Consider the following 14,773-nt stretch of genomic DNA (forward strand, 5'->3'; position numbering starts at 1 on the left):
AGTTTCCAGCCATCATTCTAGGAGCCTGCAGCTGTATTTTGTGTCTCCTAGTTAGTTTTTCTTAGTTTTTCTTTCTTTTTTTTTTGAGACGGAGTTTTGTTCTTGTTACCCAGGCTGGAGCGCAATGGCGCGACCTCAGCTCACAGCAACCTCCGCCTCCCGGGTTCAAGCCATTCTCCTGCCTCAGCCTCCTGAGTAGCTGGGATTACAGGCATGCACTACCACACCCGGCTAATTTTGTATTTTAAGTAGAGACAGGGTTTCTCCATGTTGGTCAGGCTAGTCTCGAACTCTGGACCTCAGGTGATCTGCCCGCCTTGGCCTCCCAAAGTGCTGGGATTACAGGCGTGAGCCACAGCTCCCGGCCTAGTTTTTCTTTCTTAAGCCTCTACTCTTCTGCAGAGATGAGAGAGAGGGAAATGCTTGGCTCTGTGGAACAGGGAAGGGAACCTGGGTATCTGTTTCTTATTCAGACTTTTAACTTGTTCCTCTATTTTCACCTTTTCCTTACCACCACCTTCTGTGGTACCTATTGCCTCTAGTTTCTGGGCCTTACCAGACCTCTTCAGGGCAAATAAGCATGCTTCTCATTTGCATCCTTTTTTTCAGGACTGAGGCTTCAACTTTCTCAGCTCTGCTACCTGCTGTTCCACTTGCATTCCATCTTCCAAAAATATGTTAACATTTCTCATCCTTTGTTGTTTCCTCTCACATTCTTTTGTCCTTAAGGGTATTTTGTTTTGTTTTGTTTTGTTTTCTATTCCTTTACTATCATTTTAGTGGGGTTTTGGGAGGGATGAAAAATAAATGCATGGGTTCCATATGCCAAGTGCAACTGAAATTCTCATTATTTCCTTTCCTGGAGGAAACAGCTACAAGCTTATTTTCGTAACAGATTTAAAGAACTACTTTTGGTACAGTTTCATTTCTGTAAGCCTTTTTTACAGTGGTCTTTGAAATGGAGCATTTCTTGTTTTTTTCAAGTTTTTTTTTTATGTGAAGCTTATTAGAACTTGGCATAATAGTTTTTAAAAATTATTAAAATTTACTTATACAGGCTTATTGAGGAAATACCACTGGCAATTTTAGTCCATTGGATTAGTAGTTTAAGGGCATTAATCTTACCAAGAGCATTTTAAACAAAGCATGTTACCTTGCATTTCTTAGGATTGTTGTGAAATAAGGCTTCACAAACATCATATGTGCATTTGTGTGTATATAGATGGATGGATGGATGGATAGATATATAAGTAAAACTCTTGGTAATGAATCGATTTTTATTTTTTCTTTGTAAGACTATGCAATTTGAAGATGATGATCATGGCCCACCAGCTCCTCCTAACCCATTTAGTCATCTCACAGAAGGAGAACTTGAAGAGTATAAGAAGACAATCGAACGTAAACAACAAGGCCTAGAAGGTTAGTTAATCTTTACATTCAACCTAGGATAAGCCACACTGATAACAATAAAGTACCTCACGTTGGATAATAGAAAGCAGTCAGTGTGGCCGGGCGCCATGGCTCACACCTGTAATCCCAGCACTTTGGGAGACCAAGGCAGGTGGATTGCTTGAGGTCAGGAGTTTGAGACCAGCCTGGCCAACATGGCGAAACCCCGTCTCTATTAAAAATAAAAAAATTAGCCGGGCATGGTGGTATACGCCTGTAGTCCTAGCTACTCAGGAGGCTGAGGCAGTAGAATCACTTGAACCTGGGAGGCAGAGGTTGCAGTGAGCCGAGATCGCACCACTGTACTGCAGCTTGGGCGACAGAGAGACTCTGTCTCAAAAAAAAACAAAAAGAAAAAACAATCTGAATGCTACTATTTTATAATAAAATCTTCTAGAAAGTGAGATTCCCAGATGAGTAAAGAATTACTAGCCAAAGTAGATGTAGATAAATTAATGGATTTAAACATTTCATAATTATGTGGCTTTTTAACTCTCTTAATTTTAAATAATTATAGATTCATAAGTATGTAGTTTCGATGCTTTGTAAAATCTCTATTTCTGGTTATCTCAAGGTGCCAACATTGTCACTTCAAAATTTAAAACTAACTGCTAAAATTTTGATGTGACTTTCCTTAAGCACACGGACACTCTAGTAGGTTGAGTTTTCTGGCTTTGGAACCCTTAGTAAGTAGATTGTTAGGATTATATTTAAGACTTGTTAATGAAAACATCTTAAACAATTGACTACTAGCTCCCTTTTTCTCTGGAATAAGAGATTCTTCCTAGCAGGAGTTCTCTATCTTGAGTCTTTGGATCAGCTTCAGGCAGTCCATGAGTCACCTGAAAAATACATGCTTAATTGTTTAAGGTACACATTTAGGGAGCGAAGGGTTCAGGGTCAGGAACAAACCTGTCACCCAAAAAGAGGGTAAGGAGCCTCTGCTTTAGAGCATCCACAACATACAGTTGAAATTTTTATGCAAAGCAAAATAAGCCAATAGTTAATGAATTTTTGTCCATGTTAGATATCATGTAGGAAGAACTAATGACATCTTGATCATCCAAGGAACAGTTTTTTGTGCCTTTGTCACAAAAGGGAGTCGTCCTGATTCATTAATGTAATTATACTAAATTTTCTAAGTGGTGTTATTGAATTTGTTTATTCTAACGTAAAGTTGGGAGCTTTCTCTGTTTTTCATATTTTGTAAAATGTCCCTCTTTAATCTCTTGTTTTTTGAAAGCCTAAAGATGCCAGGTAACAAATGTTGTACTCTAGAACCATCACCTTTTTAATATAACTTTATAGTAGTTTCTTCCACATTTATTATGACCTTATGAATTAGCTCAGTAACATTGCTCTGACAAGAATCACTAATTAAATATTGTTCAAAAATTCCGTGAAGCGTTCTGCCTCATTAATGTAGCATCATTGGTGAGGCTTTATAATTTTTTTCATCTGGCTGTGCAGTATGTTTTGGTTTTCTAATGCTAGCAAGAGCTACATGCAACATATCATTTGCCTGGGCTGCCAGTAGCTGTGCGTCTTTTGTAACCTGTATGTAAAATAACCATTCGCAGCCAGAAATGTTAACACATTAACCTCCTCTTAATGTATAATTATGGATATATGGGATAACTATTAGCATGCTCAGCTCACTGCTGAAGAATTTATCATCTCTGTGTATACAGGCATTTGATGTATGCACTAACCTCCCTAAAATCATATGCTGCTTTGTTTTGTTTTGCATGGCTTTTAACTAAACTCTTATTCAACAGATGCTGAGCAGGAATTACTCTCAGATGACGCTTCATCTGTTTCACAAATTCAGTCTCAAACTCAGTCACCGCAAAATGTCCCTGAAAAATTAGAAGGTACTCAATGTAATTTCCCACATAGCATTCACTGAGTTAGTCTTGAGTCTGTCCCTCTGTGTTTTGTTTTCATGTGAGGAAGTTGAATACCTCATCACAGTAAGTTTTCCATATTTTACTTATATCTCCCAATAATTACATATTTTATATCGTTAAAAATGGGGCGCTACTTTTATTCAGCATTTATATTGATTTACCTTAATCTGAATTTTGGCAACCCACAGTTCTTAAGAATTTGTGGAATTGGCTGGGCACGGTGGCTCACGCCTGTAATCCCAGCACTTTGGGAGGCTGAGGCAGGTAGATCACGAGGTCAGGAGATCAAGACCATCCTGGCTAACACGGGGAAACCCTGTCTCTACTAAAAATACAAAAAATTAGCTGGGCGTGGTGGCGGACGCCTGTAGTCCCAGCTACTCGGGAGGCTGAGGCAGGAGAATGGCGTGAACCCAGGAGGTGGAGCTTGCAGTGAGCCAAGATTGCGCCACTGTACTCCAGCCTGGGCGACAGAGCGAGACTCCGCCTCAAAAAAAAAGAAAAAAAAAAAAGAATTTGTGGAATTAAACATCTCCCAATCAGAAGCATGAAATCTTTTTCAGTATTGATTGCCAGATGATCCCAAAACTAGAGAAAAATATGTTGTCTTCCTCATTTATACTTACTTGATTTACAATGAAACTGTTATTTCATCAAACTGGGATTATCTAGCTTTTGCTCTTTGGTTTAACAACTTTGTTCCTTTCCCCTTTATATCATTAAAGAAAATTAGCTTCGTGCTAATAGATCACAATTTATTAAAATAATGATCTGTCTTCATTGGAATCAAAGTAATGCCTTATTACATTGCTAAAACATTTCAGTTTTGTAAAGTAAAGCAAAAATGTTAAGTATGTAAAATAACCCCCCAAAAAACCCTCCCCTTTCGTAGAAAACCATGAGCTGTTTTCCAAGAGCTTCATCTCCATGGAAGTGCCTGTCATGGTAGTAAATGGCAAGGATGATATGCATGATGTTGAAGATGAGCTTGCTAAGCGAGTGAGTAGGTTAACCACAAGTACAACCATAGAAAACATCGAGATTACTATTAAGTCTCCAGAGAAAATCGAAGAAGTACTGTCACCTGAAGGCTCCCCTTCAAAATCGCCATCCAAGAAAAAGAAGAAATTCCGCACTCCTTCTTTTCTGAAAAAGAACAAAAAAAAGGAGAAAGTTGAGGCCTAAATAAAGTCTTTTTATAATTATTATTATAACAATGTGACATTGCACATTTAAATACCACATTTAAGTTGATCATTAATATGCAATGGTAGATCAGATTGGGGGATGTAGCAAACTGGACTTTAAGAACTGGAAAGAGGTTTTACAAAATAAAAACTTTCAGATTCATCTCTCATTTTATATGTCCAAAAATGGCTTTGAATTTTAAGCAATTACTAGTTTTAATTAGCTCTGCCCTCATGAAGTATTATTATAATTCACCATAAACAGCTATCTGTCTGAATTACTTCAGGCCTTCTCCATAATATCTGTTAGAAAGAAATTGCCAGTGAGCAAGTGAGAATTTTTATTTCTCAATACCTGCTTCACTTGGTAATCATATTATAATTTTTTATCATGATTATTGACTATATTTTTGGAGTCCCATTGTTTCAATGGGCATTAACAGAATGCTTTAAAAACTTCTAAGACAAGAATCTATAGCATTAGTATACACTGGCACATAATTTTTTAAAAAGTTTTAAGAAAGGATTCATTTGGAATTTTATTCACAGTATAAAATTTCCTCACCTGAAGTAACTTTGTTTGCCAAAAAAGTTGTTTTAATAAACTATAATTTTTGAAAACTTCCTTTTTTATTAGTTTAGAAAGCCCCTTATTTTTCAACAAAGGGGATTTTGTACACATAACATGGGTTATTTAGTTTAACTCTGGCAAAAAAAAAAAAAAATTTGTATGTTGATGTTTGTATACCGTTCAGTATAAAAGTGTCCTAAGCATATTAGCCAATCTTTTCACAGTAGAGCATACTTAAGGCTGCTTGGTACCGAGTATACTTAAATATAACTCCAGAATCCAGGGACTTGGTGTCAAAATGGGATTAGAGCATATAAAGGTACATCTAGATTCATATTTGAATCTTATACTGTATTTTTCTCTTAGTATTGCTAATGAGTAAAGAAAAGTCTCATAAGGTAGCCAAATGAAAAAGAATGAAAGGGAAAGTGAAAAATTAAGGGAACAAAAGATGGGATGTGAAAAGAAGAATTCTAGTTTGATGGTGACTCATTCACGATAGGATACAAAGTGTGATTTGTTGGAAACATGTCCCAAATTTCTAAAATTCTGCTTCTCTGCCAAAAGCAGTGTCTTTCTTGGTTTGATATTTGAGTTTTAAAAGGGTCAAATCTTTCTAATCTTGTGTATCTTTAGAGGGCAGCACTAGAAGAAATCAGCAGGTCTAATCCCACCAGTAAGAAAACTACCACTTCTTGATTTTTACAGATTTAAAAAAATCTTTTCCGTTACCTTTCTTTTTAATGTAAATACAAATTTAAACCTAGGCTTAATATAGGCTTTTCCCCTTTCACCCAAGTGATGTCACAGTTCGATGCAAAATCAATGATCCAGAATGATCGTGGGTAAAAATAACTCAAAGTGTTTCTTAAGGGTGAGTTGGCATGCAAAAAATTACATTGATCACAGTGTGTTTTGGAGCTGGCTCTGTTTGTGTGCATATGATAATGCAGAGTTGAGCCAGAGCCTGGAAATGTCATTCTAGATCTCACTAACTACTGGAATCAGTGTTTTAATCTCTTGGTGGAAACTTTCAGTTGCTTAACTCTCTATTGGAAGATTTTTTTAATGTTCTACATCATTTATGTTGTATTACAATGTATGTAGAAACAGTAACCTGTGAACTATGCTTTTCCATAACTTTTTAAAAATATATATATCTAAATGAATGCAATGTGCATAAATATTTTTTAAACATAACAGTGAACTATTGCACCTTTTGCTAATGCCTCTATTTACTTGCTTTGGCATAAAGAATGAGCCAGTGAACCTCTGTGTCCTGTGGAAAAATGTATAAATGTTATCTGATATTGCTCTTAGATGTAATGCTAATTAATGTTAAATCACAAATAAACAGTATTTTAAATATACGGACTCGTATCATGAGGTTTCCATTCACAGGTGGTTACTTAGCCTATTCATGGTCTGTTGAGTTTAATACTTCAGTGAAACTTGGTAAGTTGTTGATGCTTCTGAATAAAGAATATCCTGATAAATATATTTTCAAATTAGTTGAAAATTATGTATATATACAAAACCTGTCTTTTTTCAGCTTATGTTAGAGGAGATAGTCCCTGAGAGACCTGTTTTGTCTCTTGATAATGGGTATGGCAGCCTCTATCAATGTAGAATAGATGTTGCAGGATATGTACCTCTCTGATTTTTAATGTATTTGTTGTACAAATAACAATGTAACAGAAAAACAGCAGAAAGAGTAGAAAATAGTAAACAATTTCATCACATTCACTTTCTTTTTTTTTTTTTTTTTTTTTTTTTTTTTTTTTTTTTAAGACCGAGTCTCACTCTTGCCCAGTCTGGAGTGCAGTGGCACAAACTTGATTCACTGCAACCTCCGCCTCCCACGTTCAAGTGATTCTCATGCCTCAGCCTGTCGAGTAGCTGGGATTACAGGCGTGCACCACCATGCCCAGCTAATTTTTGTATTTTTAGTAGAGACAGAGTTTTGCCATGTTGGTCAGGCTGGTCCTGAACTCCTGACTTCAAACAATCCACCCACCTCGGCCTCCCAAAGTGCTGGGGATTACAGGCGTAAGCCACTGCGCCCAGCCTTTTTTCCTTTTTGACATGGTCGCCCAGGCTGGAGTGCAGTGGTGTGATCATAGCTCAGTGCAGGCTCAGACTCCTGGGCTCAAGTGATCTTCTTCCTTAGCCTCCCAAGTAGCTTGGACTACAGGCATGCACCACCACACCCAGCTATTTTGTTTGTTTTTGTTGAGACAGGATCTCACCATGTTGTCCTGGATTCAAGTGATGCTCTTGCCTCAGCCTTTCAAATCATTAGGATTATAGACGCAAGCCACCATGCCTGGTCCATATTCACATTTTAAAAAATTATATTCCCTTCCTGCTGTTTTATATATATATTTATATATAGGTGTTTTATATATATATATGTTTATAAATATATATATTTATAATATATATGTTTATAAATATATATATTTATAATATATATGTTTATAAATATATATATTTATAATATATATGTTTATAAATATATATATTTATAATATATATGTTTATAAATATATATATTTATAATATATATGTTTATATATAGGTGTTTTTTATATATTATGGTGTGAATGTAATTTTTCGGGTTTTTTTTTCCTACTTAGATAACCCATCTAGAAGATTTTCAAACTAAATCTGTCATATGAATAACTTCTTGTGATTATTTTTCTACTTTGTCCTAAAAATACAGTACAAGAGGAGGATAACATGTTAATTGAGGGCTCTGGTTAATTGAAGTTTTTACTATAATTACCCATTATAAAAATGAAGGGTTTGGTCAGAGAAAAATAGTCATAGTCTTGGGCATATTTAATTATTACCTTGGCTTGTAAATAACCCTGTGGTAAAAAATTGGTATTTTAGAAAGATGCTCATTTCAAAATTCCCTTTCATAAAGCAACAAAGGCGATTATCTTCAGTTCTCACTTGAGAGTCAATACAGTACGAAAATTAGCATGTGCCTTTTCTTCATTGATTAGTATTTTCATTCAGCAGGGAATAAAAACCAAACTGATGAAATTTGTGACAGCATTGGCTTCTCTTAACATCAGGCCCCTTTTTTCCCCCACATGGGCAGAAAATACAAACTGGTTATTTTTTTTCAAACTCAAGGTTGGATACATACACATATCCAAGTTGCAATCTTGGCCAAACTGGGATTTTGATAAAAACAGTCTTGTTTGTGGCCACTAGAGGGAGTAATAGATCTAACAATCCAACGTTTCCAGTCCTTGCCCTGAACTTCCCTGTTTAGTCTGTAGGCACCATGTTTGTTGTGAAATACTCAGAACTTGAAAGAGAAGGCATTTCCTTTGTTGTTTATTCTCCTCAGTAGATCGTTCTCGACTTTGTTTCCTTAGCAGGTCCCATTACCGATACCACTTACAGTGGAGAACACATAGAAAGTTGTGGTGTGCTCTCAGAGGCTGTGATAGGATATGACACCTCAGAGTTTTCATACCTGTGAGTGACAAGATAATGCCTCCTTCAATAATTGACATTTATTTTTAACTGAGGAGCTAACCAGTAATATTTTTTGTTGATGCCTTCCGTGTACCAAACGTTAGGCTAAATGCTTTTCATATATGACTTCATTTGGCCTTCCCAGTATCCCAACAAAGTAGATGATATTATCCCCATTTTGTAGATAATGAAACTAAGGCTTGTAGAAGATGAAAAGTAGGTGGTAGGATTCCACCCATAGAGATTCAGACTTCTATAATTACTCATGCCATCTGTGTGCCAGACCCTGTGTGGCTGCAGTACATTTTCATGGTTTTTAGGAAGAGGCAGTTATCTTAGTTTGGACTGTAAGTCAAGCCATGGTGAACTTGTATTTTGATGTAAGTAGATTTGGGATCAAACACTGACTTTTGATTTGGAAGACTTTTTTCCCTAACAGATCACCTCAAGAATGAAGAAGTTGGTGGATACCTGAGAAGCAGGAATGACCGGAGGTGATAGCAACCTTTAGGATAAAGAACCAGCTCCTAAATCTTCACCATGACACCTGGAAGACAAGTTATCATACTTTGGCTTAAGGTGCAGCAGAGACTTGAGAAGAAGCCCTTTTTCTTTTTTTCTACTTGATTTCCATTATTGGAAACAGGAGAAACATTCTAAGGAAAATGTTTTTAAAACCAGAAAAGGTAGCTTAATCTAGTTACAGAAGTCATTTTAAAGATCAGAAATACACTGTATCTACAGTTTTATTTAAATGAATGTAATTGAAGATGGTCTGTCTTGGAGAAAAACCTAATGTAGAAGCCTTTTGGGGAAACTTGATAGAAAAAAACCTTGAATTTGCATACTCTTACTTTCAAAGGGGTTTCATTTCTAAGAGCTGACCATTAGGGGGCAATACTGGATCCAAATTTAGTTTTAGTTCATTGAGGGAACTCCTTCAAAGTATTTTTGGGCTTGATTTAGAACTCTGTTTTGATTATGCATTGCTAGGTGCAGTCTAAGGTTGAGGAAAGTTTATAGATATCAGATTATTTTATTTGTTCCTTATAGCCTGGTTATCTTGTTCTGACTTTGTAAGAATTATCCTTCTGAGAGCTGGTGCTTACCTAATGTCATACATTTCATGGGGGCGCTAAGCCCAGATTCAAGAAAAGGTCTTCAAGTCTGCATTTCATGCTTGTCGTACCACAGTTTTCCTTGGAAACCCATCAGGGCATAACCTAGGAATGGATAAAATAGATAATAGATACGTTTTCTAAAGTTGACTGCAAATTGTGATGTTTAGAACTTTATTACAGGAACAGTTTAGAGAAACACATTGCAAGACCAAGCCTAATAATTATTCATAATTCTTTCCTAAAATTTCAAGTTTTTAGATGCTCCATGAGTCTTTACAGTATTGTCTCAAGTTGCTGATTACTGTTGGAACCTCTAATATTTTAAATGCCATTTACACTTCAAGTGACAAACGGGCACATTTTGATATTCCTTCTGTAGCAAAAAAAAAAAAAAAAAAAAAAAAATTTAGCAGAAAAATAGATGGATATATATCCAGTCCACAATTCCTTTTTATTTAACAAAGTTTAATATGAAAATATACATGATCCAATTTTTACATCATAGTAAAATAGGCCCTTTGGAGAGAGGTCGTGGATTTCTCTGCAAAACAGCCTTGATTTATACTCATCCCAAGGCTTCTAACATGATATAATTTCCTCATATCACCATGAGGAATATCATTCTGTTATCCACTAGTTGCAATCTCCACACATCCATCAATCAAAAGATTCATAAAGGGATCAAATCTCTGCAATATTCCTTGGGTATGTCTGTCACCAGTTAAATCCAACAATAATTCTTGTCTGTACATTTTTTCAACTCAGGAAGGAGATCCTTGCTCATGGTGTTGGCTTCATGGACTCAGAGCTGCCATGACACAATTTTCACCCTCCTTCACGCTCCCAAAGTAGGCCTGGCCCACAATTATTTTTAAGGCCTATGTAATTTCTGGTTGGGTAAGTCTTTATACTGAAGCTGTGGTGAAGTGGGTTTTTTTTGTTGTTGTTGTTCTTGTTTTGAGATGGAGTCTCACTCTGTGCCCAAGCTGGAATGCAGTGGTGGTGTGATCTTGGCTCACTGCAACCTCTGCCTCCCAGGTTCAAGCGATTCTCCTGCCTCAGCCTCCCAAGTAGCTGGGATTACAGGTGCCCACCACCACACCTGGCTAATTTTTGTATTTTTAGTAGAAATAGGGTTTCACCATGTTATCCAGGCTGGTCTTGAACTCCTGACCTCAGGTGATCCACCCGCCTCAGCCTCCCAAAGTGCTGGGAATTCGCGTGAGCCACCGTGCCCGTCCCGTGAAAGTTATTAAGTTGCCTTTTTGTTTCTAGGTTTTAGTTTTACAAAAACGGTTTTGTCATTCTCCAGAGTCAGTCCTGACCTTGCTTCTGATGGTAAGAAAACCTCTCCAGTGCTATATGACTGCTGTCATGAGGCAAGATACTTGTTCCTTGCTGAACAACGTGCTTTAATAGCATTGGTTTTATTCATCTAATTTGAATGTGTATTGAAGAATATTAGATTTCTAAGAAACTCTAGGATTTTTTTTAAAGTGTGTATGAAATGGCAGAATCAATATGTAGTACAAACTTGCAGCACCAAATGAAAGGACTTATAGGCAAGATTTTCCTCATTGTCTATTTATATTAGACTTGCACTCAAAAAGCTGGTAAATATGTGAGCCCTATAGAAAGACCATTGCAGAGTGTTAATTGGACTTCTTAGACCAAACAATGTCCCTTAAGATTGATATTTAGACTTGAAATTTTTGAGAAAAACTTGGATTTCCCAAAGCAATATAACATATCCTAGCAGATAGGGATGGAAATGAGGAAGCAGTACAGTTATAAAATGCAGGCTTTATTATTATTTTTTTCTTTGAGACAGAGTCTTACTCTGTCGCGCCCAGGCTGGAGTGCAATGGCATGATCTCGGCTCACTGCAACCTCCGCTTGCCAGGTTCAAGCGATTCTCTCGCCTCAGTCTCCCAAGTAGCTGGGATTACAGATGCCCACCACCACGCCCGGTTAATTTTATGTATTTTTAGTAGAGACAAGTTTTCACCATATTGGCCAGGCTGGTCTCGAACTCCCGGCAGGTCATCCACCTGCCTCGGCCTCCCAAAGTGCTGGAATTACAGGCATGAGCCACTGCACCCAGCAAAATGCAGGCCTTAAGAAGCAGACTCAGCCGGGCCCAAGTAATTCCAGCACATTGGGAGGCCGAGGCGGGCGGATCACGAGGTCAGGGAATTGAGACCATCCTGGCCAACATGGTGAAATCCCCTCTCTACTAAAGATACAAAAATTAGCTGGGCATGGTGGTGCACGCCTGTAGTCCCAGCTACTCGGGAGGCTGAGGCAGGAGAATCGCTTGAACCCGGGAGGCAGTGGTTGCAGTGAGCCGAGACTGCGCCACTGCACTCCAGCCTGGCGACAGAGCGAGACTCCATCTGGAAGAAAAAAAAAAAAAAAAAAAGGCAGGCTCTTTTGGATTTCCCTCTGGTACTCCTGACTTATCTTTTCTGGGTTTATAAAACAAATATAGTGACAGTCCCCAGCCTGGACCTGGAGCTATAGTGCTGCTAGACTCTTCTCAGTGGTTTTCCGGCTGTGTTCTGTCCTTCCTTGAAGACCATTTTCTTTCATAGACAGTCAAGATCTAAACTATTTTTTTTTTTTTCCAAAAGCAATAGCTTCTGAAGATTTTCACTAAGCAGGAGCTAGGGAGGAAGTAGTTGTTGCGTGCTATAACTCACCCCTTTCCTGTTGAGTAATGCTGTAGAGGTTGGATTCAGTGGCAACTGGCTTGCTAGACTTTGACTTCAGAGTAGATGAGCTCCTAGTTTTATGAGAGAACATGTAGATACAGCCAGCTTGTTGGCATGCACAGGCAATCTCTTCCAAAGGTGTTTGCTGGACTAAGGAGATAAAGTTCAACATTTCTTCCTACCTGGTTTCTGTTTTGGAAATGTTGGCTTCAATTGTTCCAACTGAAATAAAGGTCATTTGAGACTATTAGGACAACCAAGACTGTATCCCAAATATTATGTACTGGTCCACATCGCAGGGAGGGGTAAGACTCACTGCACCCAGATGTTTGGGTATCTTAAGCCTTTTAAATTATTTAATTTAAAATATCCTGTGTGGTAATTGAGATGTTTTGTTTTTAAATTATTTTTTAAATAGTGTTTTACTTTAGAACATATTTTCAAAATATGAAATTTTTTGGTATGTAGGTGTGGTCCTGTGTCTCCATTTTGACCTTTAAGTTAATATTGAGCAAGGGTATATGCACATGTACTTGCCAAAGCCAAGCTGAGCATGGCTCAATGAACTGCAGAGGAACAGGGCAGGCTGGGTGGGGCAAGCTCAGGAATTCTACCCACTCATTGAGCAAAGTCAGGCACTGGGGGAACAGCTTGAGCTGCAGAGCTAGTAGGAAGCCCAGCTCAGCCAGTGAGACATGGAGCCTGGAGAACACAGCCATCAGCCAAAAGCATAGTCTGGTAAATGGCCTGCGTCAGGGAAGTGGGAGTCCCAGTCAGGATTCTGGAGTAAGAAAGCAGGACGGCAGAAGCCCAGTAGCATGTGTAGGAGTGCCAGCCACAGGCTAAGCTCTAAGAGCAGCGCTTCCTCTACTTCCTGTGGGGTAATGGCAAGATCATGGCAGGACCTCAGGCTTAAGGGGCCTGGGTATAGTTAGCAGTTCCTCAAGACAGGAACTCAGATAGAAGGAAAATGACAGATGGTGGGAATCCTGTTATCGGAACTGAGGTACACAACACTGCTCAGAATTCCAGGAGCCAGGCAGTGCTCAGAGCCAAGACAAGGTCACGACTGGCCTGGGGACAGGCTTGGCTTGGTGCTGAGTGAGTCCCAGAGCCAAGAGCTAGAGCTACCTCAGTTCCGCTGGCCTCATTAGGACTAGTCCTGGACACCACAGCCAGGTAAGCGGGTCAAGTGGCCCTAGTCGTTGTGGGAGAGGCGCACTGCAGAGACAGGGAAGGGCCCTGACCTGGCTTTCACAATGGAAGCAACCCTGTGTGATAACAAGACAGCCACGTAAGAGTGGCTGCAGGAATGAATTAATATTTCACACCAGAACCTACCTGAGGGCTAGCAAAGATGAATAGGCAAAGGCCAAGTGCTACTGAAACACTCGCAGTGAACATGGCCCCATATTTCCTGTGAACTAATTTTCCTATCTGGAGGCAGTTTCACTATAGAAAAATTTAGCTCCAGTGATGTCTCTGCCCTTCCCCGCCCCCGACCCTGCCACCCTCTTACCAGGAGTCACTATAAGATGCACCTCAAAAACACTAATTGAATAGAAGAGAATTGAAGACAGTGGTCTGTGTTTCCTCCTCCTATAAAAAATGAGGCTATGATTTTATGCTGGCAAAACACCTTCGATTCCACATGGCATCCTCTATAACCCTCTGGTTGTGGCAATAGCCGTTTGCCACTGAGTCAGAGGCCTCTCTGATTTGTCTTGCCACATCCACCCAAATAATGACCTCTCAGTTCACTCCTCCAACCTGCTTCTGGAGAGAATGTCTTCCTTAGGACCGTACCTGTAGGAGCTCCAATCCGTCATCATCTGGGGGACTCAGGAGCGAGCTGCATGAGTCATCCAGTCCTCTGCTCCCACAGTTGTCCATAGAATACCTAGCCCTGTCACCTGGCAAGCCGGCCTTCTTTCCCACCCCATCTTCCCCAACCTGCGTACCCGGCAGAAGACATATATCCTCCCAGTGACTGCCTTAGCTCTCCAGGCACCCTTCTCCACCTGGGCACACTGATAGAGGATGTTTCCTTTCATCAAAATGACTTCTTCCTTTACCAAACTCCAGTAGCACTTCAGGATCATACTTAGCCTGTCTTGTAAGCATTATTGATTATGCATCTGTCTCCCCTACAAGATCATAAGCTCTGGGAAAGCAGGGACTGTATATACCTTGTTCATCCTTTTGTCCTTCACCATGCTTGGCCAAAAATAGATTCTGCCTTTCTGTTGCTCACAATGGACAACACTGTTCATGTTGGTGACATGTTAATAACATGTACATAGCAGAAAGATGTTCTCATATA

The 14,773-nt window shown here is 38.9% G+C and overlaps 1 protein-coding gene and 1 pseudogene across 23 annotated transcripts in view; one reads left to right on the forward strand and one right to left on the reverse strand.

Annotated features, from left to right (window-relative positions):
* The window catches only part of ADD3 (adducin 3), a 127,654-nt gene extending 121,167 nt beyond the window's left edge, over positions 1 to 6,487 (forward strand). For 12 of the 23 annotated variants that reach the window (XM_054437049.2, XM_054437051.2, XM_063670252.1 and 9 more), the window contains exons 13-14: positions 1,296 to 1,419; positions 4,252 to 6,487. In XM_054437049.2, the coding sequence (XP_054293024.1) occupies positions 1,296 to 1,419; positions 4,252 to 4,544 (417 nt within the window). In that variant the 3' untranslated portion in view covers positions 4,545 to 6,487. Of the gene's footprint in view, positions 1 to 1,295; positions 1,420 to 3,227; positions 3,324 to 4,251 lie in introns of all 23 variants that reach the window. The other 11 variants (XM_054437039.2, XM_054437040.2, XM_063670243.1 and 8 more) reach the window with 1 other exon arrangement.
* Positions 6,488 to 10,301: 3,814 nt separating this feature from the next.
* Positions 10,302 to 10,520, reverse strand: LOC129045077 (small nuclear ribonucleoprotein G-like; annotated as a pseudogene).
* Between the last annotated feature and the right edge of the window lie 4,253 nt (positions 10,521 to 14,773).

This window comes from Pongo pygmaeus, chromosome 8 (assembly GCF_028885625.2).
Source record: "Pongo pygmaeus isolate AG05252 chromosome 8, NHGRI_mPonPyg2-v2.0_pri, whole genome shotgun sequence".
Lineage (NCBI taxonomy): Eukaryota > Metazoa > Chordata > Mammalia > Primates > Hominidae > Pongo > Pongo pygmaeus.